Source organism: Aethalodelphis obliquidens, unplaced genomic scaffold (assembly GCF_003676395.1).
Source record: "Aethalodelphis obliquidens isolate GAN/ISIS:26980383/991018 unplaced genomic scaffold, ASM367639v1 scaffold5, whole genome shotgun sequence".
Lineage (NCBI taxonomy): Eukaryota > Metazoa > Chordata > Mammalia > Artiodactyla > Delphinidae > Aethalodelphis > Aethalodelphis obliquidens.
Window position 1 is genome coordinate 6,279,760 of NW_020837949.1, and position 27,526 is coordinate 6,307,285.

General features: G+C 46.7%; 2 protein-coding genes across 8 annotated transcripts; one reads left to right on the top strand and one right to left on the bottom strand.

The window, feature by feature from the left end:
* Positions 1–459: 459 nt before the first annotated feature.
* GIMAP2 (GTPase, IMAP family member 2) lies at positions 460–3,596 on the bottom strand. 7 transcript variants are annotated; one of them, XM_027101517.1, is made up of 3 exons: positions 3,508–3,596; positions 2,589–2,624; positions 460–1,564 (listed from the first exon to the last, which is right to left on the bottom strand). In XM_027101517.1, the coding sequence occupies exons 2-3, from the start codon at positions 2,614–2,616 to the stop codon at positions 600–602; spliced, it is 993 nt and encodes a 330-aa protein (XP_026957318.1). In that variant the 5' UTR covers positions 2,617–2,624; positions 3,508–3,596; the 3' UTR covers positions 460–599. The 7 variants fall into 7 exon arrangements, with proteins under 7 accessions (XP_026957318.1, XP_026957317.1, XP_026957319.1 ...); XM_027101516.1 differs by having other exon boundaries at positions 460–1,579; XM_027101518.1 differs by having other exon boundaries at positions 460–1,561; positions 3,508–3,595.
* A 12,408-nt stretch (positions 3,597–16,004) lies between these two features.
* Positions 16,005–21,885, top strand: GIMAP6 (GTPase, IMAP family member 6). The gene is given in 3 exon segments (XM_027101528.1): positions 16,005–16,274; positions 18,332–18,413; positions 19,725–21,885. Coding segments are annotated over 3 exon segments (1,038 nt in total). The 5' UTR covers positions 16,005–16,112; the 3' UTR covers positions 20,519–21,885.
* Positions 21,886–27,526: the final 5,641 nt, after the last annotated feature.

Genomic DNA, 27,526 nt, shown 5'->3' on the forward strand with positions numbered 1-27,526 from the left:
TCTGTGTGAGTTTCAATGCTAACTGGGAATGGGCACCAGGGGTAAAGTCTGGCTGAGCCTCTTTCAATGTTAAGCAAATTTGATGCACATAAAACAGACTATTGATGTGTGAGTGTGTCCGCCTGTGATTGTTGAGCACGCATTGGTTGTGTTACAGAAATGAGCCACGTGTTCACTTACCATCTTCTGAGGATAAAACCATAGCACAGAATTAAAGACATGTGATCTCAGGAATTTTACAACTTACTTGTTTACAACTTACTTGTACTGTACCCAGTAGAAATTTTATTGTTATTTTTGTTATATTCAGTAGAAATAGTAATAGTATAAAGAAGAAAAGGAGTTTTTAGGGACATAAAACTGACTTCAGAGATTTGCAAATGAGAGGAATTTTATGTTTACAAGTTTCAAAAGCTATATTTCAATACAAACAGTAACTTTTAAAATCATTTGGTTTACTGACAAATAGAATGCTGTTAAGATTTAAGCACTTCACGGAATCTCAAACGTTTGGTGCTGTCAGGCACTGTATTTACAGGGGAGGCACAGTGTGTGATTCACCCACTAAATGACAGTGGATAGAGAACCACTGATTGTAACTATAATATAGGAGTCTTGCATTCCCGTCTAATGGTCTTTCTAAAAATTACCATTAATTTTTGGGGTATAATTAACAGTAAGCTACAGAATAAATGGCACATGGTAAACAGTAAGCGGTAAAAGAAATTGCACATTCCGTGCAAGACACGAAATAACAGAGTTTGCGATCTGACAAACACCTGAATACACATCACTATTAGGATTAGGGCTTTGGCCATGGCTGAACGTCTCTGAATTTCCATGTACTTTACAAAGCTCTCTTTGAAGTCCTGTAATCTTTCCTCTGACTGCACAGTTGCACATTCTGACCCTGTTACTAGGCTGTACAGCCCATTGCTGTAGTGGCCACCCCTCTTCGCCATCACTAGGCTCTCAGTCAAGTCCATTATCTCCTTCACCTGGTCATCCCGATTGCTCCCTTTAGCACGGTTACTAAAGGCACACACTCGCCCCCCACACGCAGCCACCAGCTCGCTTAGGGCTTTGTTATCTGAGCCATGGATGTAATCCATCAAAGAGCCTCCCTTGAGGTCTTCCTTGTGGGTGAAGAGGACAATTGTGTGTCTCATGGCATCCTCTCCAAAGATCTCCTTCACCTTCTGCACAGCCTGCTGGTCCTCCGTGGTGAATCGGCCCAGCTGTGTCACCAGGAGCAGCACGTGGGGTCCTGGTGCGGAGAGTAAGTAGCACTTCTGTACCTCTTTGTACAGGGAATCAGAGGGGTCCTTCCCAGAAAACATGTCTGGTGTGTCAATGACAACCATCTCTCTGTCTCCCCAGCTTCCCCGACTTTTACTGCAAGTCTTCGTCAAGGACTCGGCACTCAGCCTGGACGCAAATGCTTCCTTCCCGAGGATGCTGTTCCCCGTAGCACTTTTGCCGGTTCCTGTTTTGCCCACCAGAATGACTCTCAGCTCTGATCCTCCGGCATGTTGAGCTTGTTGACTCTTTGTATATGGTCCTGCTAAGAGCAAATTTACTTAGAAGAGAAAGACAAATACCGTATGATATCGCTTATATGTGGAATCTAAAAAAAATGATACAAATGAACTCATTTACAAAACAGGTATAGACTCACAGACTTACAGTTACCAAAAGGGAAACAGGCAGGGGAGTGCTAAATTAGGAGTTTGGGATTAAAATATACACACTACTATATATAAAATAGATAACCGACAAGGACCTACTGTATAGCACAGGGAACTATACTCGATATCTTGTAATAACCTACAATGGAAAAGAATCTAAAAATCTATTCATATGTGTATGTGTGTGTGTGTGTGTGTGTGTGTGTGTGTGTGTGTGTTTAACTGAATCATTTTGTTGTAAAACTGAAAGTAACACAGCACTGTAAATCAACTATATTTCAATTAAAAAAAACAAAGGTGAAAAAAAAAAGAATAAGCTTGCTTTGTTATTCCCACACTGATCATGCCAATGGAATATTTTTAATGATAAGGAAAAGTCTGGGAAAATATACTCTCACAATGTATGGTACTTCTGAAATAGAAGCTAACTCTATTATCAAATAAAATAATGATTTTTAAAACTCTAGATTTCTCTAGGTCTGCAGGGCATTGCCACGTTGGCTCCTAGAAAAACATATTTGGAGGATGAGTTAGAATTAAAAACATACCTTGTCATTCAAAATTTGCCTATATCATCCAGTTCTGGCCCTGTAAAAGGCAAATTTTCTGGAGATGAGAGACGGGTAGCCAAGACAGTGGGTTCCGTCTTCAGGTGGGGAAAGTAACCTGACTGTTCCAGGACCAGAGACGGCTCCTCTGACCGTGGCTGGGCAGAGGTGTGGTCCCGACCACCAGCGAAATGGTTAGACCAGGAAAACACTGAAATGAACATTGTGAAATGATCCTCTCTAGTGAAGAAACTGCTGCTCACTTATGCTTTGCTTCAAAGTATAGCATGATTTTTATACAAGATAAGCACAGGATGGGTAAACAGGCGCAGAGAGGAAGTCACTTTCTTACCAGAGTGACTGCATTCCTTTCGGCCCATGGCAGTTCCTGAGGGACAGAGAGACCAGAGACCAATTAAAAAACTATCATTTTTGAGTTACGACTCATGAGAGAACCTTATATTTCTAGAGCACGTTCACAACCATGCCTCATTTGTCTACCCAAAGCTGAGGAGGTGGGTGGAAAGAAGTCCTATCTCTCTTTTACAGAGAAGTTTAGTCACTTGCTCAGAGTCAACCCAGTGAGTCAGAAGATGGGTTTCGCTTGTCGCCCCACCTACTTCTTCTTGTCTCCATGCCACCTCTCCTCCACTTACCCTCCTCCCTGAAGGACCTCTGCGCCCACTCTTGCTTTCCGTGGCCACACACCTTCCTTTCCCTCTGCGTCCTTTCTAGGTCTGCCTTGGGTCCCAGGTTCAGACTGCTCTTTCTTTTGATCCTTCTCCAGCTCGCCCAGCCCCTCCCTCCACGCTGCGTCCTTGCTGAGAGGCTCAATGAATTAAGAACACGACTCCAGAAAAGTACACTGTCCTTTAAACCAGAAATACACTTCATTTGATCCGTTAATTACTTGAATTTTCCTCTTTCCACGTAGAAGCCTTGCCATTTAGTTCCTTTTCCTACGCAGAGAAAAGCGTCTTAAAACTGACAGCCGGTACCAAGCGACAAGGCAGAGAAAATGCATGAGTTAATGACCAAATTCTTCCCAGTTAGCACTTTTTATTGGCTCTATGCAAACGAAGCTCTCTTTGCCAGTAATGGGTAATCTAAATTCCATGAAGTTGACAGGTCCTGTAAACTGCCTTCACTTAAGCCAGATGCCATCACTCTAAATTGTTTCCCTGAAAATAGGGCAAATTTGTTTAAAAATTTTTTCTTTAGCCTGGGAACTAGAAATCAACACTGCAGAACTTTCTTGAGTGTGGACTTACCTGAGTTATTTTTGAAAGAAACAGAAGCCTCCCCAGTGAAATCTGTGACTTGCCCGTTCAGCTTGAAGAGAAAAAAAAAAACCAAACAAACCAGAAAACCGGAAACCTAGTCTGCTTCTTCCTCTCTCGAATCTCCACTGAGTTTCCTCACTGCAAGTGAGCCCCAGCACATGTCTGTGTCTTTTCTCTTTTTAAAAATAGTTAAAATGGCAAAATTTAATGAATAATTTGTTGTCGCATGGACTGTCTTTTCTCAATAGTGAAAAAAACAATGTTTGAATCATGTAAACTGGACAGGAAGAAAAGGGGCGCCAGGGATGCTGGTAGATTTGTTTCCTTTCCACCTGGGCTGTGTCCCCGCAGTTACAGGTTTGCCTGAATGAACACCCCTCAACTCCTCCCAGGAGGAATGACACCTCATCCACACCGTAGCAGTGACTGTCCTAAAGGCAAGTGCTGCTGGGCTGGGGGCAGAAAGAGCGTGGGTGTGAGGGGCACAGGACAGGGCACTGTGCAGAGCGGGGAGGTTACAGAAAGGGGAACCCGGGAGAAGCCCATGTCTGTCTGACTGTAACAGTCACGTCCATCAGCGCACTTGGAAATAACTCACTCATGGTTTCCCTGCTTTTCCTTCCTGTCCAGTTCTGCAATGTCAGGGAGGCACCCCTGGGAAGCAATGATCTAGGCAGTGTCTACAATAATAATCTGAGTCTCTACATTCAGGAAGAATGACCCAAGGGGTTAAAGCTGAAATCACTCAAATACTTTTTTTCCCTTATTTATATGACGTTCACCACAGCAGGGGCAGAGAAAATGTGGGACTTAGATAGCCTTTAAATATCCCAGATTAGTAGTGGTGCACTTTGCTTTCTCTCCCAACCACTGATGAGAAACAATCAGAGGCCCCGACCTCATTATAGGAGAGGTTTGGAAACGCATTGGAGTCCCGGGACACGGGTGGACACCACTGCTTTGTCACACACTAACTATTATCACCGTTTTGCATTCTTCCACATCCTTTACTATGCAGTCTTCTACTTAATATCAGTAATCTCTTCCTAAAAACAAACGATTCTGTGTCAAAATACTAACAGGGACCTATTTCTTATTGTTTTTTATGAAAACACGTATAATGCAATATCAAATTCAAAGCCCATCGATTTTCTAAATCACATGTAAAATTCACTAAAGTACCTATATAAAAACTTTTTTTTCAGAACAAAAGCTTAAAATATTGCTCTTTTGAATACCCCAAATATTTTTGGTTTATAAAAGAAAGTTATTGGATAAGTATCCTGACAAACAACTCAATTAAAAAATGGGCAAAGGACCTGAATAGATATTGTTTCTGAGAAGACATACAAATAGCCAACAGGTCCATGAAAAGGTGTCAACATCACTAATCATCAGGGGAATGCAGATCGGAACCGCGATGGGCTATCACCTCACACCTGTTAGGATGCTATCATCACAAAGACAGGAGAGACGTGTTTGTGAGGATGTGGAGAAATCACGCGGTGGTAGGAGTGTAAATCGGTATAGCTACTATGGAGAACAGTATGGAGGTTCCTAAAAAAATGCAAAATAGGGCTTCCCTGGTGGCGCAGTGGTTGAGAGTCCGCCTGCCGATGCAGGGGACGCGGGTTCGTGCCCCGGTCTGGGAAGATCCCACGTGCCGCGAAGCGGCTGGGCCCGTGAGCCGTGGCCGCTGAGCCTGCGCGTCCGGAGCCTGTGCTCCGCAACGGGAGAGGCCACAACAGTGAGAGGCCCACGTACAGCAAAAAAAAGAAGAGAAAAAGAAAAGAGGTTTTGTGGAGGGTGGAGGGAAATCAAAAACAAGTCACAATGGCTGTTCAGTGCAGGTGAAAGTGTGTGGGGTGAACTGGTGAAGCAGGGAAGGAACGACGGACGCCTGACGGACGCCTGACGGACGCCTGACTTTCAAAGTTTCACCGAAGTGATGGGTGCAAAACAAAAACTCAGTGAACAAACGAATAAAGCCCAACAAACAAACAAACAACAAAAGACCCAACCTGGAGTTTTTCAAAGAGGCTGGACTGAGCGACTTGTCTACTGAAAAGTGTGAGGAAATGTTAGCTTCACATTGCAAAGGACTAGCTGCCGAAGACCTAGTTCCAAAGGATGCTCAGAGTTGCAAGAAGGGTCATCTCATGGAATAACTGCAAAGATTAATGGCTAAACAATTTTTTAAATATTTATTTAGGCTGTGCTGGGTCTCAGTTGCGGCATGCGGGCTTTTTAGCTGCGACATGCGAACTCTTAGTGGCAGCATGCATGCGGGATCTAGTTCCCCAACCAGGGATTGAAGCCAGGCCCCCTGTATTGAGACTGCGGAGTCCTACCCACCGGACAACCAGGGAAATCCCTAATGGCTAAAATTTTAATTTAAAAAGTTTTAAAGACATTTTACATCAAACAAGACATCAACAGAAGCATTCCACTAAAAGATGCAATTATCAGCAGTATTACATTACAAAAAGAGGTATATTGCAAGCAAGGGAACCCAAAGAGATGTCTATTTCGAGTTTCCTTCCATCACATTGCTTTGTCTACGGTTTCAAATGATGACTCACAATCGTCTCCTTGTGGAACATCTCGTGCCATGAGGTAAAGATAGTTGTCAGCTCCTTGGAATTGGACATGGACATACCTCAGGTGTGGACTGTTCTACCCACTCCTTCACCAGTTCAGTCCCACACAGTCACCCCCACTCAGTAGCCACAGTGACCGCTCTTTGATCTGCTTCCTCTCTCAGTGGACAAAGCTGACAATAATCCCTTTAAATTCCTCTGACTTTACATTACTATGGTGAACTCAGGAATCGAAACCACCAGGAGTAAAGCGCTGTCACCTTGGTGAAGGCGTGAAGAAGCCATCTGGAACATTCCAGCCCCAAAAGACGCAACAGGGAGGAATCAAGGAACACAGTTGGCCAGCAGGGAGGCACAGAGGCGTGGAGCTAGGCCAGTGTCCCCACCAACTGAAGCCCCAGTCTGCGTGGAGAAGAGGCAGGGGAGAACTTCTGTGCTCTGCCCGACTTCCTGAGGCACAAAATCACGAGCATAATAAAACTGCTTTTGCCACTGAGTTTTTTTTTTTTTTTTTTTGCGGTACGCGGGCCTCTCACTGCTGTGGCCTCTCCTGTTGCGGAGCACAGGCTCCGGGCGCGCAGGCTCAGCGGCCATGGCTCACGGGCCCAGCCACTCCACAGCACGCGGATTCCTCCCGGACCGAGGCACGAACCCGCGTCCCCTGCATCGGCAGGCGGACTCCCAACCACTGTGCCACCAGGGAAGCCCCATGCCACTAAGTTTTGGAGTGATTTGTTATATAGCAATAGATGATTGGATCACCTGAATAGATTCCTAGAAATGGAATTGCTAGACAATTGGTAGATGCATTTGTAATTTTGATAGATATTACTGGATTGTCCACAATAAAAATTTTAACCAAACTAGTTACACCAGCATTTTGTTAATTTCCCCATATCCTTGTTCATGATTTTATCTGCCAATCTGATCAATGAAAACTTGTATTCATGTGATTTTTATATGCGTTACTCAACATGAATGTGGTCGAGTTATTTTTCGTATGTTGAAGAACTATGTCTTTTTTATTATCTTCTCATATGTTTGTTACTCATGTTTAAATTCTGTTGTTAATCGTTCTGACATTGATTTGTAGAAGTTCTTTATGTGGCCGAAAATGATCGTTTTACCTCTTCCTCTTGGAGTTTGAAAATAACCATCCAATTTTGTCCACTGTTTGTTTTCTGTGGCTAGTATTCAGAAGAATGTTCAATAATCCCAGTATAGGAGGCCTCCTTAAGTTGTTTCTAACTTTTGTGGCAATACCTCAACGCTTCCAGTTAAATAAGGTGTGGGCTTTGAGGTTGAGATGGAAATTTAAAAAGTAACCAGTTATTAGATGCTGAATTTTACCAAATTACCAACACTAAGGTGATGACTGGATTATGTTGCTCCATAGCTTTATAATGCATTAAATTATATGAAAATATTTCCTGATGTTGAACCTTCTTTGCATATTTGGGACTAATCTTTCTCATCTAAGTCATGGCTGGCTTCTATTTGATAATAGTTAACTTTTGCATTTCTTCATGAGTGATCTTATTCATTTCTAAAACAAAGAAATTCTTTTCCCGTTGATTGGCCTGGTTCTAGCTGTATCTGGTTTTGGGGTCTCATTTTCCTTCCAAACGTATCAACCATGGTGTTTTTCTCAAATAGATACCTGCACTCCAGAAGAATTCTGGTTCTATCTTTTAAGAAAACAAGATTTTTACCATCACTACCCTTCACCATCACCTCTTCCTTTCTTAGGCAAGCCTGACGTTAAACAAAGACTATAGCATAGTGAATGTTATGAAGGAAAATGCCAGGGTGCCATTGGGAATGTATAAAGGATAAACTAAACTAATGGGAGGGGGGTAGCTGGGAAAGACTTCTGAGAAAAAGTAAAATTGTTTGAGCTGAACTTGAAAAGGGAGTGAGGAAAGGGATTGGAGGTGTTTCCAGGAATAAGTAGCAGCATATTCCAAGGCAAGTGACAGCACGGAACTCTCAGGTATTAAGGAAGGCAAGGATGGCTACAACCTAGAGGCAGGAAGTCAGATTGTGTAGCAATGAGGCTGGAGATTGAAGCAGGCAGTTGTCAAGTTTGGATCCTGAATGTTTTCTTGCAAAACAATGGCAACTCACTCTGACATTGACTTGGGGTTGTAGTGCCACGGCCCCGATTGTGAGTTATGTGAAGAATGGATTTGAAATCGAATGGATTCGAATCCAATGGATTCGAAATCCCCTCTGCCAAGCCTCAGCTGCAGCCCACCATCCCTGAACTGTCGCTCCTCTCTTCTGAGTAAAGCTCTTTGCTTAGGCAAAGAAAACAGCACACAGGGAGAGACTTAGAAGGATGTCCAAGGGGCTTGAAGTAGTTCAAGTGAAGAGGTAAAGCTTCAAGTCCTCAAACACCAGGTACAGGCTGGAAGGTTCGGTTAGTGTAGCCTATGACCCATTGCTCTCAGATGTGTAGGATATTTTAAAAGAGATGGGCACCTCAGATCTAACATGCTGCCAGGTCCTGGGTTTGAATATTGTTGCAGTTTATCTTATGACAGGGTTTCCGAAAGCAACCTCATCACACGGGATGAACTGTGCCGAAGCACAGCAGTAGAGAGCTGCCTCTCGCTCAGGCAAAACAGCGCCGTCTGTCCTGCTGTGGTAGCTTTTATTTAAGCATTATCTATGTTTACATCTTAAGACTTGTTTTCTTAACATTCCAGAGATGCCAAAGCAGCAACATAGGCTTCTATTGATTATACAAGCAACAGTGGGCTTTCTTGAAGACATGCCATGCTACGCGTCCTTGAGCTCAGAAGCGGCACAAGGACATCTCCGTGTGTTCCCATTGTTCTGATTATACTAAAGTAGCACAAGGACGTTTCCTTGTGTTCTGATTATACTGAGGTCATTTCATGGATCAGTGCCCAAAGTATCCAAGACTGCCTGCAGTCCTGGCTTATTCGCCCGCCCTCGGTTTGCCGAGGGGTGCCAGCCCCTTGCCTTGCAGAGGGGCTCTGGTCTATGGGTCACGTCTCCTTTCCATGTCCTCAGTTATTCCACTACAAATATTATCCATTGAAATTGTAGAGATTGCTCTATTTGCTCTAGTTCTAACTTCCTGTCTTCCACATGTCCCCCCAAACCTCTCCGTCATTTTTAGTTACCCATCAGTGACCACCGATGACCAAAAGACATCCTCCGTATACTCAATGGGGTTTTGGAATCTGACCGGTTCAATTCCTGTTTGGCCATTAACCAGCTATGTGTCCTTAGGCAAATCTGACTCTAATTTCCTTCATCTTCAAATGGGAAAAAACTTAAACTACTGATAGGATTGTCAGAATTAAATGGAAAAATATGTGTAAAGCAGGTAGCCCCAGCACCTAGCACCGTGGTTTCCAAGCCGTAGCCTGCATCGGAATCGTCTGAAGAACTTGGGAAAACACAGGGCAACATCCCTGGAGTTTCTGAATTAGTAGGATTTGGGTGGAGCCTGAAAAGTGGGAGTTCTAGCAAGTTCCCAGGTGATACTAAAGCTACTAGCCCAAGGACCTCATTTTGAGGACTGCTGCCCTAGGGCATTGTCATCATTTGTATTGTTGAAGTTGGGTTACCATCATGTACCCTCTACCCAACTATAAACAGAAGTAGGGGGGTTATCTCTGAGGCACCTTAACTTTCTGGCTTTCTCCCTACATAGGACATCTAGGACATTTCCTGATTGCCCAAAGCACTTCTACATTTTCTGTCTTTTAGGTTCATCTCAGATGAGAGGGTCCAATGCTGACTTTCGCACCCTAAACCTTTACGTTTCAGATGTGCTTTGTCTATCCCGCTTATGGTCTCCCGTTAGCTGATTTAATCCGAGGTGAAAGACCTTCTACAGAAAATGCCTCAGCCCAGTGGCTCTCGGATTTTACCTTGCATCAGACTCACTTGGAGGGTTTGAAAAAACGCAGATTGCTGGACTCCCAGAGTTTCTGGTTCAGTAAGTTGGGGAGGGAGCCCAAGACTTTGCATTTCTAACGAGTTTCCAATTCACGCTGCTGCTGCTGCTTCCTGGCCCGCACGTTGAGCAGCTCTGGCCTCGTACACAGTAATTCTGCAAAGTAGCTCCTGAGGGTAGTTTCCGTGACTCTGGGGATCAGAGTAGGTGGCCATGTACATAACCAGTAAGTAGAGTCAGATGTCTCTGATGTGCCTGTCATGCGTCAGAGGACGATGTAAGGGAAAAAAGAAGAAACCAATGTGGCTTCATCTCTGCAGGTGTCCTCGTATATTGATGAGAAGACAAGGACTGATACCTGTGGAAAAGAGGAGTCCAGTGATCTCAAGTTGCTGTGTAGGAGGGCAGAGAGGAGGTTTTCTCTAAAGGATGGGAGGACGGGATACGTGGAGAGACAAACAGACAGGTGGGAGGAAATGGCATGAACGATGGTTTGAAGGTAGAAGTAAGCATTGCATGGGTGGGGAAGAGTGCACAGGTGAACTACGCTACGTGGTGGTGCGAACTACGCTACCATGTAATTACTTCTGGCTGAACACTGTGTTTCATATCTTCTTCTCATTTAATACTTCACAGCCACACTGGGAAGTAAAGATTATTATCTCCACATCTAAAGAAGTAAAAATAAGATTCAGAAAATTGAATAACTTGAACAATGTTACTTAGAGAATGAGTTTGGGGCCAGAGCGGGGAAGGGAACTTTCAGGACCCCAAGCCTATGGCTGTGTCCTTTATAAGGTAGCAGAATAGAAGGAGATGGGGCTGCGAAGAAAGTTTGAAGCCTGATGTAAATCTGTCAATTCCAGGCCAAGAAGTATGAACTGTGACCTATAGTGGAGGGTCTCTTGAGCAACAGACACATGAGAAAGCTGAGTTGCATAATCTGGATTTGGTACATGGAGGTTAAATTAAGGAAGTGAAACTGGGACAAGAGGGAAGTTACCATCTATCTACGTGAACTCCCATTTCCCTCTCCCTCCCTCTTCCCCCCCCCACTCCTCCCAACCCTGTGTTACCCAGTATCAGTCTCTTTCACTTCCTCTCCTTCTTTCTCGCACAATGTCTTTTTTTTTTTAACTGAAGTATAGTTGATTTACAATGTTGTCTTAGTTTTCAGGTGTACAGCAAAGTGATTCAGTTATACATACACATATATTCTTTTTCAGATTCTTTTCCATTATAGGTTATTACAAGCTACTGAATATAGTCTCCTGTGCTATACAGTAGGTCCTTGTTGGTTATCTATTTTATATATAGTCGTGTCTATCTGTTCATTCCAAACTCCCAAGTTATCCCTCCCCGCTTTCCCCTTTGGTAACCATGTTTGTTTTCCATGGCTGTGAGTCTGTATCTGTTTTGTAAATAAGCTTATTTGTATTTTTTTAGATTCTACATATACATAATATCGTATATCTGTCTTTCTCTGTCTTGTTTACCTCACTTAGTTTGCTAATCTCTAGGTCCATCCATGTTGCTGCAAATGGCATTATTTCATTCTTTATTTTATGGCTACATGGAATTCCATTGTATATATGTACCACATCTTTTTTATCCATTCATCTGTTGATGGACATTTAGGTTCACAATGTCTTTTTTAACACTCCTGACCACAGTTCCTTACCCCACTACATCAGGGAGTCTGAGGTACCCAGTATTAGGAGAACACACTTCCCTTCAATCCTGGTTTCCAGTCTTGACAGATTCCAGAACTGATGAGTCTGAGGGTCACAAAGAGTAGAGCAGAGGCACTAGCTTTTCTGGAAAGGCCATTCTAGACTCTGCCCAGGCTGCTCCTTAGAGAGTGCTGCAACTGAAGTACACACACACACACCCCCCACATACACACACACACACACACACACACACACACACACACACATACACACCCACCTACTGTGGCGCTCAGCCCCCAGTCTGTTCCCAGCCTCTTCTGCTCTCAGGTCTTACTCTTTCTAAGGATTAGCACCTCTGTGGAGGAATTTGCTTCAGAGGTTAATTTATTCTGGACACTGGGCCATGATTTCCTTTTCCTAGAGATGGAGGACATTTCAGGCAGCAGGCAGACTGTTAAGCTAGGGTGGTTAGAGATGGTTGCAAGGCCCCCTTTCCTATAAATGTGACCCGCTGGCAGTGAGACACACACACACAATGACAGGAACTTGAATTCCTACCTGGAGAACTATACTGGGGTTAACAAAGGGAGTGTATTAACTCCAAAAGCCCTTGTTCTACTGCATTAAGATATATAAGGGCTTTTTTCTAGCCTTTCCCTAAAATCGTCTCCGCCTCTTCCTACTAATACACTAGACCTTCCCTCTCTGAGTGTCACCACAGTACTCATTATACCTGTGAGTGGCTTTAGGACTTTCCCGTCAGCTCGGCGTTGCTGGTTTTCCCCGTGAACCCCCTCAGTGTTGGACTTTCCCATTGTCACCTCAGGACTTGTGTTTCCTGTTAATACACAAGTAGAGTGAAAAGAACATGGGTTGAGGTCAGAAGATGCAGACTGTGGGCATCAGGCTGCCACTGTGGTTTATGGGCAAGACTCATAAGGCCTCTGAGCCTCATTTGTTTATGGTTAAAATTAGGGTTGTGGCCAATGATCTAAGGCCTGTGACATTAGAGCTCCCCAACACTTCTGACCATATCCAGTGAGCCTGACACCCCCGCTCACTCAGGAGCACGGTCCCCAGCTCACAAACCCATCAAAGCTGACTCGATCCTCAGAGAGCCGGTCGGAACGCAGTTGTCACTCTGCAGGGCTGGTTCAGAGACAAGCGATCCCTGAACAGGTGGGCACAGTTTGGTACATGTTCACCGTCAGTTGTCCACGCTAGGAGTTAGTGAAGGAATCTGTCAGCCACGTTTCTGGGTGATATCGCTTACTGGCGCTTTGGGCAATAACTGTTCCTTTGGTGTGTGTTTGTTTTTATTCTTGTCCTTGTTTAACCATTTAAAAATGTTAACAGTCCTTTCCATTTCTCATTTGAGCCTCATGAGATAACACAGTGCAAAAATGGGTAAATGTCACCAGAAGACCAGACGACAGAATCCTTCGTAGCCAGGTGGGGCTATGGGGTGCAATTTTCCCCATTCAGCACCTCACCGCTCACCCTTCAAGCCTGCACGTCAAGCTTGACTGGAGGGGGCAATGCCTTCATAAGGTCTCCTGAGGGTCACGTGAGCGAGACGGCTCTGGTCTGCTACTGAGATCCACCCCCACCGCCATTTCAGGACTGGAGCCCCCAGCCTCCCAGCTGATAGGAGTGTTGATGGAGGGTAACTCACCGCTGACCCCCTCCCGATAACCTTGAGGCATTCCCTCAGGATTACTGTCCGCTGAAGAGATTCAGCTCCTGCAAGATCGTCCCGCCATCCCAGGGCAGCCACATCTCCTGACTGGTCGATGTAGAGGTATAAAGGCCCCAGTCTGGGAGAGCTCTGTGCCGCCATCGTAGCTCCAGCTCCTGGTAAGGTTGACCGAGGCCTCTGCTGTGACTCATCGCAGCCCAGTGTCTCCTTCTGCCCAGTCCTTCTTCCTTCACTCCCCCACAGGTTTTCATCCCAAGAGCGCTCCTGAATGAATTTCACGCCTGCACATTTTCATCTCAGAATCCGCTCCTGGTGAACTCAGCCAGTGATTCCCATCGAAGCACACAGTGTAATCTTCCTCTCTGAGTTGGGAGGGAAGCGGGGAAGAATTGGGGAGAAGGGGTCCTGGCTTAGCATCGGGGGCACCCAGGTTGTGGAACGTAGGGCTCGGGGCATTTCCCGGTGACTCCATCGTATGAGATTGTTTTAGTCCTTCTGGAAGCTGGCTTTACTTACAGGTGTATTTTCATCTGTACTTTAGAACCAACTTCCCTAACCAGTATAAAAAAAGAAAATTACAAGGACCTTTAAAAAAATCGGCATTGAATTAGATGCATCAGTAAACCTAGGAAGAATGTAGTGACATTTTCACGATAGCGGTCCTTCCAGGCGTGTTGCATACACTTGCATTTTCTGATCTATGATCTTGTGTGTGTTCATTAGTCACTTTCTTCTTTTTGTTTTCAATTTTAAGTTTTTGTGCAGTGTAGTATATTTTTAAAATATTTATTTATTTATTTTCCTTATTTTTTGGGGGGTGCTGCTGCATCAGGTCTTAGTTGCGGCACTCAGGATCTTTGTTGTGGCATGCGGGATCTTTTCATTACAGTGCGCAATCTGCTTGGACTTCTCTCTAGTTGCAGTGCGGGCTTCTCTCTAGTTGTGGCGTGCGGGTTTTCTCCCTCTAGTTGTAGCGCGCGGGCTCCAGGGCACATGGGCCCTGTAGTTTGCGGCATGCAGGCTCTCTCGTGTGGTGTGCGAGCTCAGTAGCTGTGGTGCACCGGCTTAGTTGTCCCACAGCATGTGGGATCTTAGTTCCCCGACCAGAGATGGAACCCGCGTCCCCTGCATTGCATTCTTTACCACTGGACCACCAGGAAAGTCCCCGTAGTATAGTATTAATAGAGGAAAGAGCTCATATATGTTTACAGCTCACTAAATTGTCAGTTGTCACAAACTGAACACATCCAAGTAACAAGCACTCAGCTAAAGACACAGAATGTTGTTGGCACCCCAAAGCAGGGGTTCTCAACCCCCGGGTGGTGGACGGGTACCGGTCCACAGCCTGTTAGGAACCGGGTGGCACAGCAGGAGGTGAGCAGTGGGCGAGCAAGCGAAGCTTCACCTGCCGCTCCCCATGGCTCCCCATCACTTGCATTACCGCCGGAACCATCCCCCCATCCAATGGCATTACCGCCTGAACCATTCCTCCATCCAATGGCATTACTGCGTGAACCATTCCCCCATCCAATGGCATTACTGCGTGAACCATCACCCCACCCCTCCCTGTCCGTGCAAAAATTGTCTTCCATGACACCGGTCCCTGTTGCCAAAAAGGTTGGGGACCGCTGTCAAAAAACACAGACCCACTTTAAGAGTGAGATTCAATCCCAACATGATGCTTCCCCTCCTTCACTCCCTACCCCACATTAGCAGGAGTCCAGTATGAAAACGGTGAATTAAAGCTGAGAGAACAGCAAGGCACAAGCTCTATCTTAAGAAGGGGTTTCAGGGAAACCCACAGACAATGGGGGAGACAACACAAGGGCACTAGAGGAAACTGAAGCCTCTAGCAGCTACAACAAACATTAAACACAGCTCGTAGCCAGATCAACGTCAAACCTCACACCATAGGCCTATTCACCTCAGTTCCTAATATCTGACATATCATGTCTGGCTTTCAGCAACATTACAGGGCGTGCTGAAAGGCAGAAGAAAACACACAAAGCAAACACTAGGACCAGACTCAGATGTGACACAGATTTGGGAATTTTCAGACGCAGAATGTGTGTGTGTGCCTGCGTGTGCGTATGCGTGCGCGTATGTGTGCGTGTGCGCGTGCCTGCGCACGCGCGCGCGTGTGTGTGTGTATACACACACGCATGTAGAGAGCTTATAAAGAATTGGCTCGTGTGGCTCCTGGTCCATGGGATTATGGAGCTGATGAGTCCCAAGATGTAGGGTCAGCAAGCTGGAGACCCTGGACAGCCAGTGGAGTGGCCGAAGGAGGAGCCTGGGGGAGAAAGAGAGACAATGAATATCTGTCATGACCCGGAGGACAGAGGATGTCTGCAGGAAGTGGGTAATTCTCAAAAAAGGGAGGAAATCCATAAAATCATTCCCCCGGCGCAACATTTTCTGAGAGATCTGCTGCTTTCCTTTAAGCCTCTGAGTTCTAGTTGTGGTAGTGCAGAATAAAAATCATAATACGCGTGTTGTTTTTCCTCTGGCTGTTATCACGGCTGCAGAGGAACTGCAGCCGGCAGAGCTTTCTGAGTCATGAGGGCCCCTCCTGGGTGTTCCTACCACTTCCTCTTCCCTCATCTCACAGCTCACGGCTGCACTTTCAAGGGCAGTTTCTGAGCTGAGCTCTCAGATCACATTTTGCTGAAAAACTATAAGCTATGTCCTCTATCTATTCACACGCCCGGGACACCTTCTTTTACCTTCTCCATTCAGCCTGCAATGTGGCAGCTCTCGAAAGGGAAACAAAGAATGCACGAGTGCCTCCGACCCCGGGAGACACAGAACATGGCCATTCGTCCTGCCCAGCTGGCAGCGGGGCGGTAAGTCCGAGTGTGTGGGGACTGTGTCTGTGTGTGATGTGTACTTGTGTTTGTGTGTGTGTCGTCTTTGAGAGTGTGTAGTGGGGATGGTGTGGGTAGTGTGTTTTTGTGTATGTCTCTTTGTGTGTAGGTGGGTATATGCGCGTTTTCTGTGTGTGTTATGTGTGTGTGTGTGTGTGTGTGTGGTAGGTATGTTTATATGTTTGTGAGTATATGTGTGTGAGTGGTGTTTGTGTCTTATGTTCGTGTTTGTGTACGTATGTGTGTTGTGTTTGTGAACATATATGTTCATGTGTGTTGTGTAGCTGTGTGTGCTGTTTGTGTGTGCTCGTACTTTTGTGAGTGTATGTGTGTAAGTAGTGTGTGTGTGTGTGTGTGTGTGTGCGCGCGCACGCATGTCCGAGGTACAATGAGAGGAGCCAGGGCTGAGAGTCGGGAGGACCTTGGACCCTTTGTGCTCTGCCTGGAACTCACTGCTTACTCCTGGGCAGGACGCTTCTGTGAGTTTCACTGCCTTCCTGAGAAACCTCACAAAGGTGACGTGTCTGCTCCGTGTTGGAGACAAACACTGTGGCACGTGGCACACATGTGATGCCTGTTGGGCAGGGTGTAGGCTGAGGCGGCCAGGGGCCGGGCAGACGCGCTGTCTGGGCGCGAGGGTGGAGTGCGGGGTCTGCCTCACCCACCTGCCCTGGTCCCGGCCCGGCCTGTATCTTCTTCTCACCACCCTTCTCTCTAGAGGAGGAAGGAGGTTTCCTGGGTGAAGTGCTGCTTCCGCTTCCACCAATGATGTAAGGGCGCCAAGGACAGAGAGATTGAGGGATCTCCACTTTGCAAAGACAGGGGGCCCCTTTGAGAGGTAAAAGCCTGTGTCCTCACAAGAATGCGGCTGAACAGGTCTGGGTGAAGATGTTCACCTGCCTGCTCACTCTCCCTGGAACGTCACCAAACCTCCTGGGCTGGGTCCACTCTCAGCTGGCACGTTAGAGCTGACATCACTGAACCCCCAGTCCTGCAGCCACAGCCCCGCAGGCCCCCGGCCAGCCCCTGGGATCTGGCGAGGACTGAGGTGGTGGGCCAGGTGAGCAGAGAGCCTTAGCCCCCCGGGGATGCTGTGGCGACGGGAAAGCTATGTCTGTGGACGTTCCCTCGGAGTTACCATCCCCTCAACTCAGAGCCTCCATCTGGAGAATGTCATCTGACTGTGATTGTCTCTGAGTGTCCTACACATTCCAGAAAAACAGTCACGGGGCCACACGGTTCCCTCCCCATCCCACAGAGACTACCAAGCAGCTACAACATGATGGGCCCCTGAAACAGGGAACCGTGTTGGTCTGCAGGGTGGAACGGATTGAAGGCAGGATACGCTGGTCTCTCCTCAGGATGACGCGAGTTCCTGGGTGGGTGACACGGCCCTCCTTCGCAAAGAGGACTAGGAATCGCTCTACAGAAGGTCAAAAAATGTGCTGGAATCTTCTACAGGGAAGAGATGTCATGAACATGTAGTTGTGGCCCAGCACTCACACCTCCAGGGACATTGAGGCCCAGGCGGTGCGACCACCTAGCTGCTGGCCTGGGGAGGAGCGCCGAGTTCCCTGGGCCCCCAGCAGGACCGGGACTGGGCCCGATGTGGAGGGAGCCTGTCCGAGTCTGCCGCCCTCCTCACCGTCCAGCTCTTGGCCTCTGCGGCCCTTGCTGCTGGGCTCTCCCCACAGATCATCTGGCCCCAAGAGCCCCTCACCAGCCCCTCCAGCAACTTCCTGCTCACGTCCCCCAGGCACGCTGGCCACTGCTCCCAGGACAGTAGCTGTCAGGATGCATCCCTGATCCTTTCTCTCCATCACAGAATCACCCCAAAATGGAGACCACAGTGCAGGGGGGAGAAAGGAGGAAACAGGGTCCCTAAAGGATGTAGAAGGTCTCTTAGACTTCCCCTCACTCTGTCTCTCCCCCCCAAACCAATGCAAACAACTTCCTTTTGGCAAGAGAAAGGCACAAGTCAGGTGCCTCTTAAAACTCGGTGGAAAAGTCAGTGAGACATATGATTCTTTTTTCAGGAGGAAGAATATTATGAACTCATTCTCCCGGAGAATCGCGAGGAAGGGCTGTCTCAGGATCCTACACAAGACGGGTCAGGAGGTAAAACATGTTTCCAGCAGACATAAACTTAGAGAGGCATGGCCGGGGGACCTGTAGGTGCAGGGGGCGCGCTGGGAGAGGCAGCAGGAGCTCCTCCTGTCAGAGATTTGCCCACCCGGCGGCCATCGAAGGGCGTTTGGGTTGGGCCTCTCTTCAACACGGCCAGATAGGAGGGAAAGGCCCCTGATGGGCGCAGTGGCCGAGGGGGTGACGCACAGCGCCAGCCGCCCCTTCACTGAGTCTCAGGAAGGATGTGCTCGCCCCCGGCCTCTGTGTGGGCATCTCGCTGGCTCGAGTGTGAGAGCTCTCAGGGTCACGAGGACTGCAAAGCACTAGTGAACAAGCAGGATGCACTCAGGTGCCCCCAGGACCGGGCTCCGCCTTCCCAAGGGGCTCCCTCCCCACGAAAGCTGTTGCATCAGGGTCAGGGCTTCACTTTCATGGACTCAGCTTCACCGTCTAGCCTGAGGAGACAGAACTTAGGGATATAGGAATGCCGGAAATCCATCCACTTTCCTGGCCAGAAGTTTCAGAAGTTTCAAAACCTAAACATAAAATGTAGCTTTTCTACCACATCATCCAGAAATTCCACCTCTGGGAATATAGCCCAAAGAATGGAAACAGATGTTGAACATACGTGCATTAAGGCTCATGGCAGCATATTGACAATAGCAAAAAGGTGGAAACAACCCCAAAGTCCATATATATATATATATATATATATATATATATATACACATGAATAAACACAATGTGGTCTACACCTACAGTGGAATATTATTCAGCCTTAAAAAGGAGGGAAGTTCTGACACATGCGACAACGTCGATAAACCTTGAAAACATTATGCTAAGTGAAATAAGCCAGACACAGTAGGGCAAACATTGCCTGACTCCACTTACATGAGGTCCGTAGAAGAGTCAAACACACAGAGACGGAAAGAACAGGGCTATCAGGCGTTAGCGGGAGGGAGCCATGGGGCGTTAGCGCTTAACGGGGACAGGGCTTCAGTTTGGGAAGATGGAAAATTCTTGGGCTGCATAGTGGTGATGATTGCACAACAATATGAAGGTACTTAATGCTACACCTAAAAATGGTAAACTTCATGCTACGTATATTCTACCATAATTTTTTTCTGAAAGTTACAAAAAGAGAGAGGGAAGGAAAGAATGTGAGTCTAGGGCACATCTCAGACGTTGACGCCGGTCTTCCCTTCTCGTGATCCCCGCCCCCCGGACATTCTGCCCCTGGTGAGGCTAGAGTGGGTGGATGGGCTCTAACCCCGGTCTCCCACCTTCTCTTGATGCTTCCAGGGCTGAGGGAGGATGAAGGGACCCCGCAGAGGCTGAGGCTCATCCTGGTGGGAAAACCTGGAAGCGGGAAAAGCGCAACAGGAAACAGCATCCTCGGCCGGAGAGTGTTCGAGTCCAAGGTCAGCGCCAGGCCAGTGACCAAGGCCTTCCAGCGGGGGCGCCGAGCGTGGGCGGGGAAGGAGCTCGAGGTCATCGACACCCCCGACATCCTGTCCCCGGGGGCGGCGCCGCAAGGGACCACTCAGGGCCCCTGCAGAGCCATTGCCGCCTCCTCACCGGGGCCCCATGCGGTGCTCCTGGTGATGCAGCTGGGCCGCTTCACCAAGGAGGATCAGGAGGGGGTCAGGCGCCTCCAGGAGCTCTTCGGGGCGGGCATCCTGGCCCGCACCATCCTGGTGTTCACGCGGAAGGAAGACCTGGGCGGCGGCACCCTGGAGGAGTACCTGCGAGAGACCGACAACCGGGAGCTTGCCAGGCTGGACGTCCTGTGTGAGCGGCGACACTGTGGCTTCAACAACAGGGCGCAGGGGGCGGAGCAGGACGCCCAGCTGAAGGAGCTCATGGAACAAATCGAAGCCATCCTGTGGGAACACGAAGGCCGTTATTACAGCCACCAGGCTTACCGTCAGTCCCCGTGCTACGTCTTGCTCTAGCGAGAGCCGGCGGGGCAGGTCCCCCAGGGCCAGGGCTCCGAGGAAGGGCGCAGCGAGGAGTCCTGGTGGCAGGGACTGTGTCGCATCCGGAAGGAATCTGGGCGCACTGACACACAGCTCCTGGGGAGGCCGCCCATCTGAGACGCGCTGGATTCCACGCAGCCACGGCTGCTTCCTGCCAGCCTCCCTCGGCCCCGGAGTCTGCCTTCCAGCCCCTCACTTGCTCTCTCCGTCCCACAGGTCACTGACCCTCCCAGTGTCCAGGGCAGGGTCTGGGGTGGCGAGCGGTGTGCGGGCTCCTGAGTTCGCAGGTCCTTCATCACACCTTCCAGAACACGCGGGCCCTCCCTCCTCTGTGCCCCTCCATCCTCACGTCTCCTTGGCATTCCGAGTCTGCAATAGAACACCGATAGGACCACAGCTTCCTGCGGGCAGGCCCGTGCCTCATTCGCCCATGTAACTCCCACAGCATCCTGGCCACTGGAGTCGCCGCTTAAACGTCGATGTAGCAAATCAGTGTGGGATGTCGACCAGGTGCCTCTGCATCTCTTGGGCTGTGTCCTTGCCCGCTAAGGGGGCAGGCATGATGACTTTTAAGGCCCTGTGCCATGTGGGTCAGGACAGGCACTGGGCTGGGGAGGAGAAAGCAAGTAGAAACGGGAGGGGTAGAAGGTGCAGCCCTTTTATTCACTCTTGAAAGAGGCCACCCAATCGCAGCAAAGGAGCCCCGTGGGAACCTCTTGGTGGGATGATGAGCAGAGCGGGGTGGGGGTATCCAGGGGGCCAGGTCCGGTCAAGAAATGGAGCCTAGACCTGGCTGCAGGACATGGAGGCCCCCGGAGGTGCCAAGTGGGCTTGGGCAGAGAGGAGCACTTCCCTGAGGCAGACTCGGACTAGGGAGGTCACACAGCTGTTACTGCCCCTCGTGATGCCTGCCGTCCGGCCGTCCAGCCGTAGAGAACAGAGGCGATGTTCAACCCCTCCTCTGCTTCACCTGCAACTGCTTCCCTTCTCCCTTGAGAGTGGGGAGAAAGTGTGGGTGGGGTGTGTCTTGGTGTGTAGGTGGGTCCCCAGCAAGGTATTTTGGTGCACAGCATGGGAGGAGGCAGAGAAGAAAGGGAAGCTGCAAAGAAAAGAAGCAGGTGAATGATGTAAGACGTCCTAGGGAACAGCCTGCTGGGCTGATGGGGAGAGCCCTGCAACACGTGGCTGTCGTCTTCTCCAGACGCAGCGGACGCCTAAGAAAGCTTAAGCATTTCTTTTGCTAAAAGATTCAGACAAGTGTCTCGAGGCAGAACGAGACTTATTTTGGTGTATGCTTACGATAGCCTTTGTGCCAGATCATTTATTAAGCAGGTGATCCGCGTCCCGCTGAACTGGAACGCAACGTTTATCATATGTTAATTTTTCATATTCCCTAAGATCTCTGTCAGGATTTCCGATTCTGTTCTTCTGACTTTTCTACTCCTGCATGAATAAAACATGGATTTGATTAGAGTGGCTTTGATTATAATGTGACACACCGATTTCCTCCCCAGTCTCCATTTTTGTATTTCCTTTGTTATTTTCAGGCATTTATTCTTCTGTGTGAAAGTTAAAATCGCTTTGTTTAATTTTCATAAAAGAATCTTGTTGGGATTCCAGTTGGAATTGTCTTACATTTATGTATTAAATTTGGGAGGATTGGAAGTAAGATAAGTCAGAGAAAGACAAGTACTGTGTAATATATATCACTTATATGTGGAATCTAAAATGTCAAACCTGTTTAAAGAAAGAGTAGAACGGTGGTTACCAGGAGGTAGGGACACAGGGGATGAGACTGGTGGTATTTAAGGGTCCAAACTTGTAACAAGCACGAAATAAGCCATAGAGATCTAAGGTACAGTATATTGAATGTAGACTGTAACATTGTACTCTAAGAATGTGGTGTGATGAATATTGTTACAACAGCCATACACCCTGCACACCTTAAATTTACACAATGCTAAAAGAAACTCTTTCAGTTACATTAAAAATCTAAAACACAAAAAAAGTTGGGAGAATTGGTAAATGCCTCCAGGATAAGTGAATTAAGGCCATCTTGTTTCTAAGTGAATAGACTCATGACTTCAGAGTTATTGAAGTAAAAGCTAAAATCATGTGCATTTCCTTCAGGAGAAGAAGATACATTTCTTTAATTTAGGTACTTTTGTTTGAACTCTGCTGGCTTGATTGATTTCATAATGGAAAATACAAGCACCTGACCAAATGACACCCATCCAGTGACTCTAAATGGCGCGCCACTCAAAACATGTCATTCATTAAAAATTCTAAAGGAATTGTTTAAAATTATATCGAATATGGGGTTTTCTCTCCTTTATTACTAAAAATCAGGGAAAATACCTCCCACGACTTTTCAGAAGGAGGGATAGATGTTGCTTCATGCCATCACTCCCTCAGCATCAGAGAACGGGGAAGGCATGTGTCGGTATGTTCTGGAAACTCCATGGTCTGTGTACCAATAGGAAAGAAGTGGTGTGGGTGAGGGTGGGGGCAGGGGGAGGAGAGAGGGTTGTCTTGGCCAAGGCTGTGAAAATAGTGAACTTTGGAACTCGTTATTCTCAAAAAATATCTCTACACTGGAGGAAAGCATGAAAAACACAGATCTGGAGAATCCGAAGTGCCCAGTGAGCACGTGGGCTGCTTCCTCCTTGGTGGGTCAAAGCAGCGGCTAAAAACCCCAGGGAAGGCTTCCAGCTCCCAATCCTCCCGTAATGACATTCATACACTATGTAGAAAATTCAAAATAATGAGAATTTCTAAACAACTGTTAGAAGATACTGAAAAGTGACCAAATACAGGGAGACACTATAAGGAACTTGACAGTTAACATAAGGGGCCATGCAACTGCCACTTTTTTTTTTTTTTTTTTTTTTTTTTGCGGTACGCGGGCCTCTCACTGTTGTGGCCTCTCCCGTTGCAGAGCACAGGCTCCAGACGGGCAGGCTCAGCGGCCATGGCTCACGGGCCCAGCCGCTCCGCGGCATGTGGGATCTTCCCGGACCGGGGTACAAACCCGCGTCCCCTGCATCGGCAGGCGGACTCTCTTCCCTGGTGACTGCGCCACCAGGGAAGCCTGAGCTGCCACTTTTATGTGGCTTTTCCCCCCGAGAGCGCTTCCCCATCTTGCTGACCCAGGGATATCGCTCAAGCAGAAATTCACAGTGACCTGAGAGTAAGAGGATTGAGTTTGGAGGCTGCCAGAGAGGGTAGAAATTGATGGAGAACTCCCAAAAGGAGCCACACAGGGGGTTGGGTGGGAGCATTAGAAATTCTTCATATAAACTCCCTTCAAGTCTTTGGCTGACCCATGAATGGCAGTCTCTGAAGGGTCCAGGGGAAACTTTTTTTGGAAGGCTGAAAGAGCTAGTTAGAGATTTCAACAGTTGCCCTCAGCAGCAAAGACAAAATTTGAGATTCCGGTCCACCACGTATTCCACTGAAATACCATCGGGAGTGAAATCACATCAGGACTAAGGGACTTGCCCTAAAAGAGCAAGATTGGAATAGCCCCTCGCTAATGACGTCGACAGCCAAGCCTTCCCAAGTTCAAAGGGATCTGCCAGCAATTTAAGTGCCTGCTAGAGCGAACACAGTACTATTCAGAAGAGCATAATAATACCCAGAGTCCCTACAACATGCTATCGACAATATCGTGTAAACTATTAGACATTCTCCTTTTCTAACATAAGGATAGAAAGCTATAAAATTTCCCTCTACACGTGTTTATCTACATCTCACAAATTTTTGTGTGTTCTGTTTTCACTATCACTCAGTTTATAACATTTTGCATATTCTTTGTGATCTCTTTTTTCACTCATGGATTATTTAGGAGTATGTGTTTAATTTCCAAATATTTGAGTATTTTCTAGAAATTGCAATATCCAATATGGTAGCCCCCAGCCATATGTGGTTATTGAGCACTTGAAATGTAGCTGGTGTACCTGAGAAATTGAATTTTAACTTTTATTTCATGATAATTTGTTTTAATTTAAATTTAAACACTGAAACACTGTAAAATATTTTACCATGAAACACAGCTTTGTTGTTTGGGTAGAAATACACTTCACTCTAACTGTTGTATCACATATTATTGCTGTATTGCAATGTAAATTTTGGCCACATTTATTATTTCTAGTATGAGAACATATATACATCATTGATCTAGTCAATGTCAGAAGATTGATTCCCTTTGAACAATCTTCCTAATGCAGTGATGTAATACTTTTATTCGAATACTTTGTGTAGACAGCATGAGTTATAGTGATACTTGTCTACATTGTAGTAGATAATGACCATTAAATTTAAATACGGTTTATTATTTTATTTATAATGGGGTTGAGTTAAATCTTAATTTAAAAATAAGTATGGACAATATTTAAACTTTAAAATGAAGGCATGATATTGATGCAGAATGAATGGAGATGACTAAGCAGGTAGTAAAACTGGAACAGGAGAGAGAAAGAGGCTGGAAGATGTGTTATAACATTCACAGTGGCAACTGCAATTTGCTGCCGTGTGGCAAAACCAAAAAAGAAAAAAAAAAAAACGCTGTTAGAGACCTTTTCAGCAAACACATACAGGATTTGATAAAATGTTTCCTCTCAACCATCAAAAACAGACTTGACAACTGAAGGCAGAATTAAATGTCCAGCAAAAACCTCTAGACAACTTTTAATAGACTCTGAGCTTATAACTTGGGCCAGGTGTAAAACAGTTTGGATTACTGCATGAAAAAGAAAAACACTTTTAGTTGGAGAGATGGTGAAAACAACTTATTACTTTGGTTATGGAAAGTTGTTTTTTTTGTTTGTTTGTTTTGCGGTACGCGGGCCTCTCACTGTTGTGGCCTCTCCCGTTGCGGAGCACAGGCTCCGGACGCGCAGGCTCAGCGGCCATGACTCACGGGCCCAGCTGCTCCTCGGCATGTGGGATCTTCCCGGACCGGGGCACGAACACGCGTCCCCTGCATCGGCAGGCGGACTCTCAACCACTGCGCCACCAGGGAAGCCCTATGGAAAGTTTTACTGCAAATTTTTAAAGAAAAGACTAAAAATTCTAAAGTATGCAAAACACGAAAGACCTTCCATCTAGGCACCGAACAATTGCCCAGAGAAGGCAAGACTTTTAAAATAATATCAAAGATGAATTGATTTAAGGTTTGAAAAATTGCAAGTCTCTTTCTTTAGAGCTATATGAGAAGTGTGACATAAGACATGATCCGAATGATACTTTGAGTATGTCTTAAAGTCGTCCCACGTCTAGGAAAAGATGTAAACTCAGGGCAAAAAAAAAAAAAAAAAAAATTCAAATTAGGGGTATAGATATTTTTACATCTTTCAAACCTGTCAGAGGAGAATTTTAATAGATACTCGGCACAAATTGCTCATGATGGAAGCACATGCAGTCATCTCCAGTCTCACACTTGTACTCTGCGCCCCAGAATTCCTGGACCATATGCTCTTCTCCACTTCTGGATCCTGCTTTATTTTGCCTTGACTGTTTCCAGTAACATTTCATCCCTCTCCACTTATACAGAGAATTCGATTAGGAAAACTGAAGCCAATCTAGGTACTAAAAGTAGGATGAACTTTTTGTTTTTCCTTCTAAAATGGTAAAAAAAAATTTTTTTTAAAGTTGCCTTTAGATACATTAGATTGGTGAGTGTATGACTTTCATCCATATCTTTCTTTTTCTTTTCTTCTTTTCATCTTTATTGGAGTATAACTGTTTTACAATGTTGGGTTAGTTTCTGCTGTACAACAAAGTGAATCAGCTATACATATACATATATCCCCATATCCCCGCCCTCTTGCGTCTCCCTCCCACCCTCCCTATCCCACCCCTCTCGGTGGTCACAAAGCATCGAGCTGATCTCCCTGTGCTGTGCAGCAGCTTCCCACTAGCTATCTATTTTACATTTGGTAGTGTATATATGTCAATGCTAAAAGTTGGATGAACTTTTAGTCCAAGGAATGAAAGGCTTGCCCTGGCCTGGGGAGCGAGGTGGTGTGCTGACCTGGGTGATTTTCAGCAGCTATGAGCTGTGAAACACACCGCCGTCTCCCGTAGTCTATTTGCAATGGTTGCCATGTGCTCCTTCTCCAGCAAGTTCCAAATCTTGTGGGAGTGCTTCTCATTGGCAGACCGTAACCCGGACCTGTAGGGAAAGGGATGATAAGGAACGTTGGCCCAGGCTCCTTCCCTAAGATGCAGAGGACCCAGGAAGAATCAATGGTGCCACGTTTACAGCATTCAGCACAGCTGAATAATTCAGATGGAAGGATTCACCTTACATCTGACCTTAGGGAAAGCTTTCCTATCTCATCCACGACATCGAATAGGAGTTACACCTATTTGATGCTGGGTATGCCTGGGACAAAGTATTAAAATATTATCTTGAATTTTCATTTCAACATGTACTCCCTCAGTAGTGAGTGGCAGCTAACTCTTCCTGTTCACTCCTTTGTACCAACTTGCTGGCATACGTGAGGCCCTCACTAAATATTTTTTCACCCCACCCCTTGAAGAGTTGGTGAAACTTGGCTCAAGCTACATTTCCACAGCATGGAGAGCCCCAAATCTTTCTTGTTCTTTCTGGGAATTTCCTGAGCTCACTTCTTTATGCTTCCCTCTACTTTCTCAGTCATGTACTACTGTTCTCTATTTGACTCAATTTCATGAAGACTCAAAATTCACTTCTTTAGCTGGTTTCCACAATAACCATAGATACTAAGCTTCTTGTACGCTTTGGCATCTTTCCTAGTGATTTTGAAACTCATGGGGCGGGTCCCACAGGCAGCAGTGGGTGTTATTACATCAAGTCGACTGCCTTCCCTCTAGCTTGGAACGAGGAAGTGCTAATCCCTCCAGAACCCAGGAGGGAGAAACTCTGGAGTGACATTTCATAAACCGTCTCCCTCTCACGAAAGGCAGAGGGATTGACCTGTTTGGGGATGTTAAGAATGTTAGGAGAGCCATTAGACCCATTAGACCACTTCCTGCTATGAGTTTCATTTTTCAGAAACAGGAAACAAACGGCCCTCTCAACCTTTTGACCTGCTGTGATCAGATATGACCAACACTTTTGGTTCCTTGTTTCATCCTATA

Excerpts from the sequence above, each read along its gene's own strand:
- GIMAP2 (XM_027101513.1), bottom strand. The coding sequence starts at position 3,130 with ATGAAGTGTATTTCTGGTTTAAAGGACAGTGTACTTTTCTGGAGTCGT. Across the intron at positions 2,625-2,892 it reads GAGGTCCTTCAGGGAGGAGG|GAACTGCCATGGGCCGAAAG; the intron begins GTAAGTGGAGGA and ends TCTGTCCCTCAG. Across the intron at positions 1,580-2,588 it reads AAAGGAATGCAGTCACTCTG|TAAATTTGCTCTTAGCAGGA; the intron begins GTAAGAAAGTGA and ends TTCTCTTCTAAG.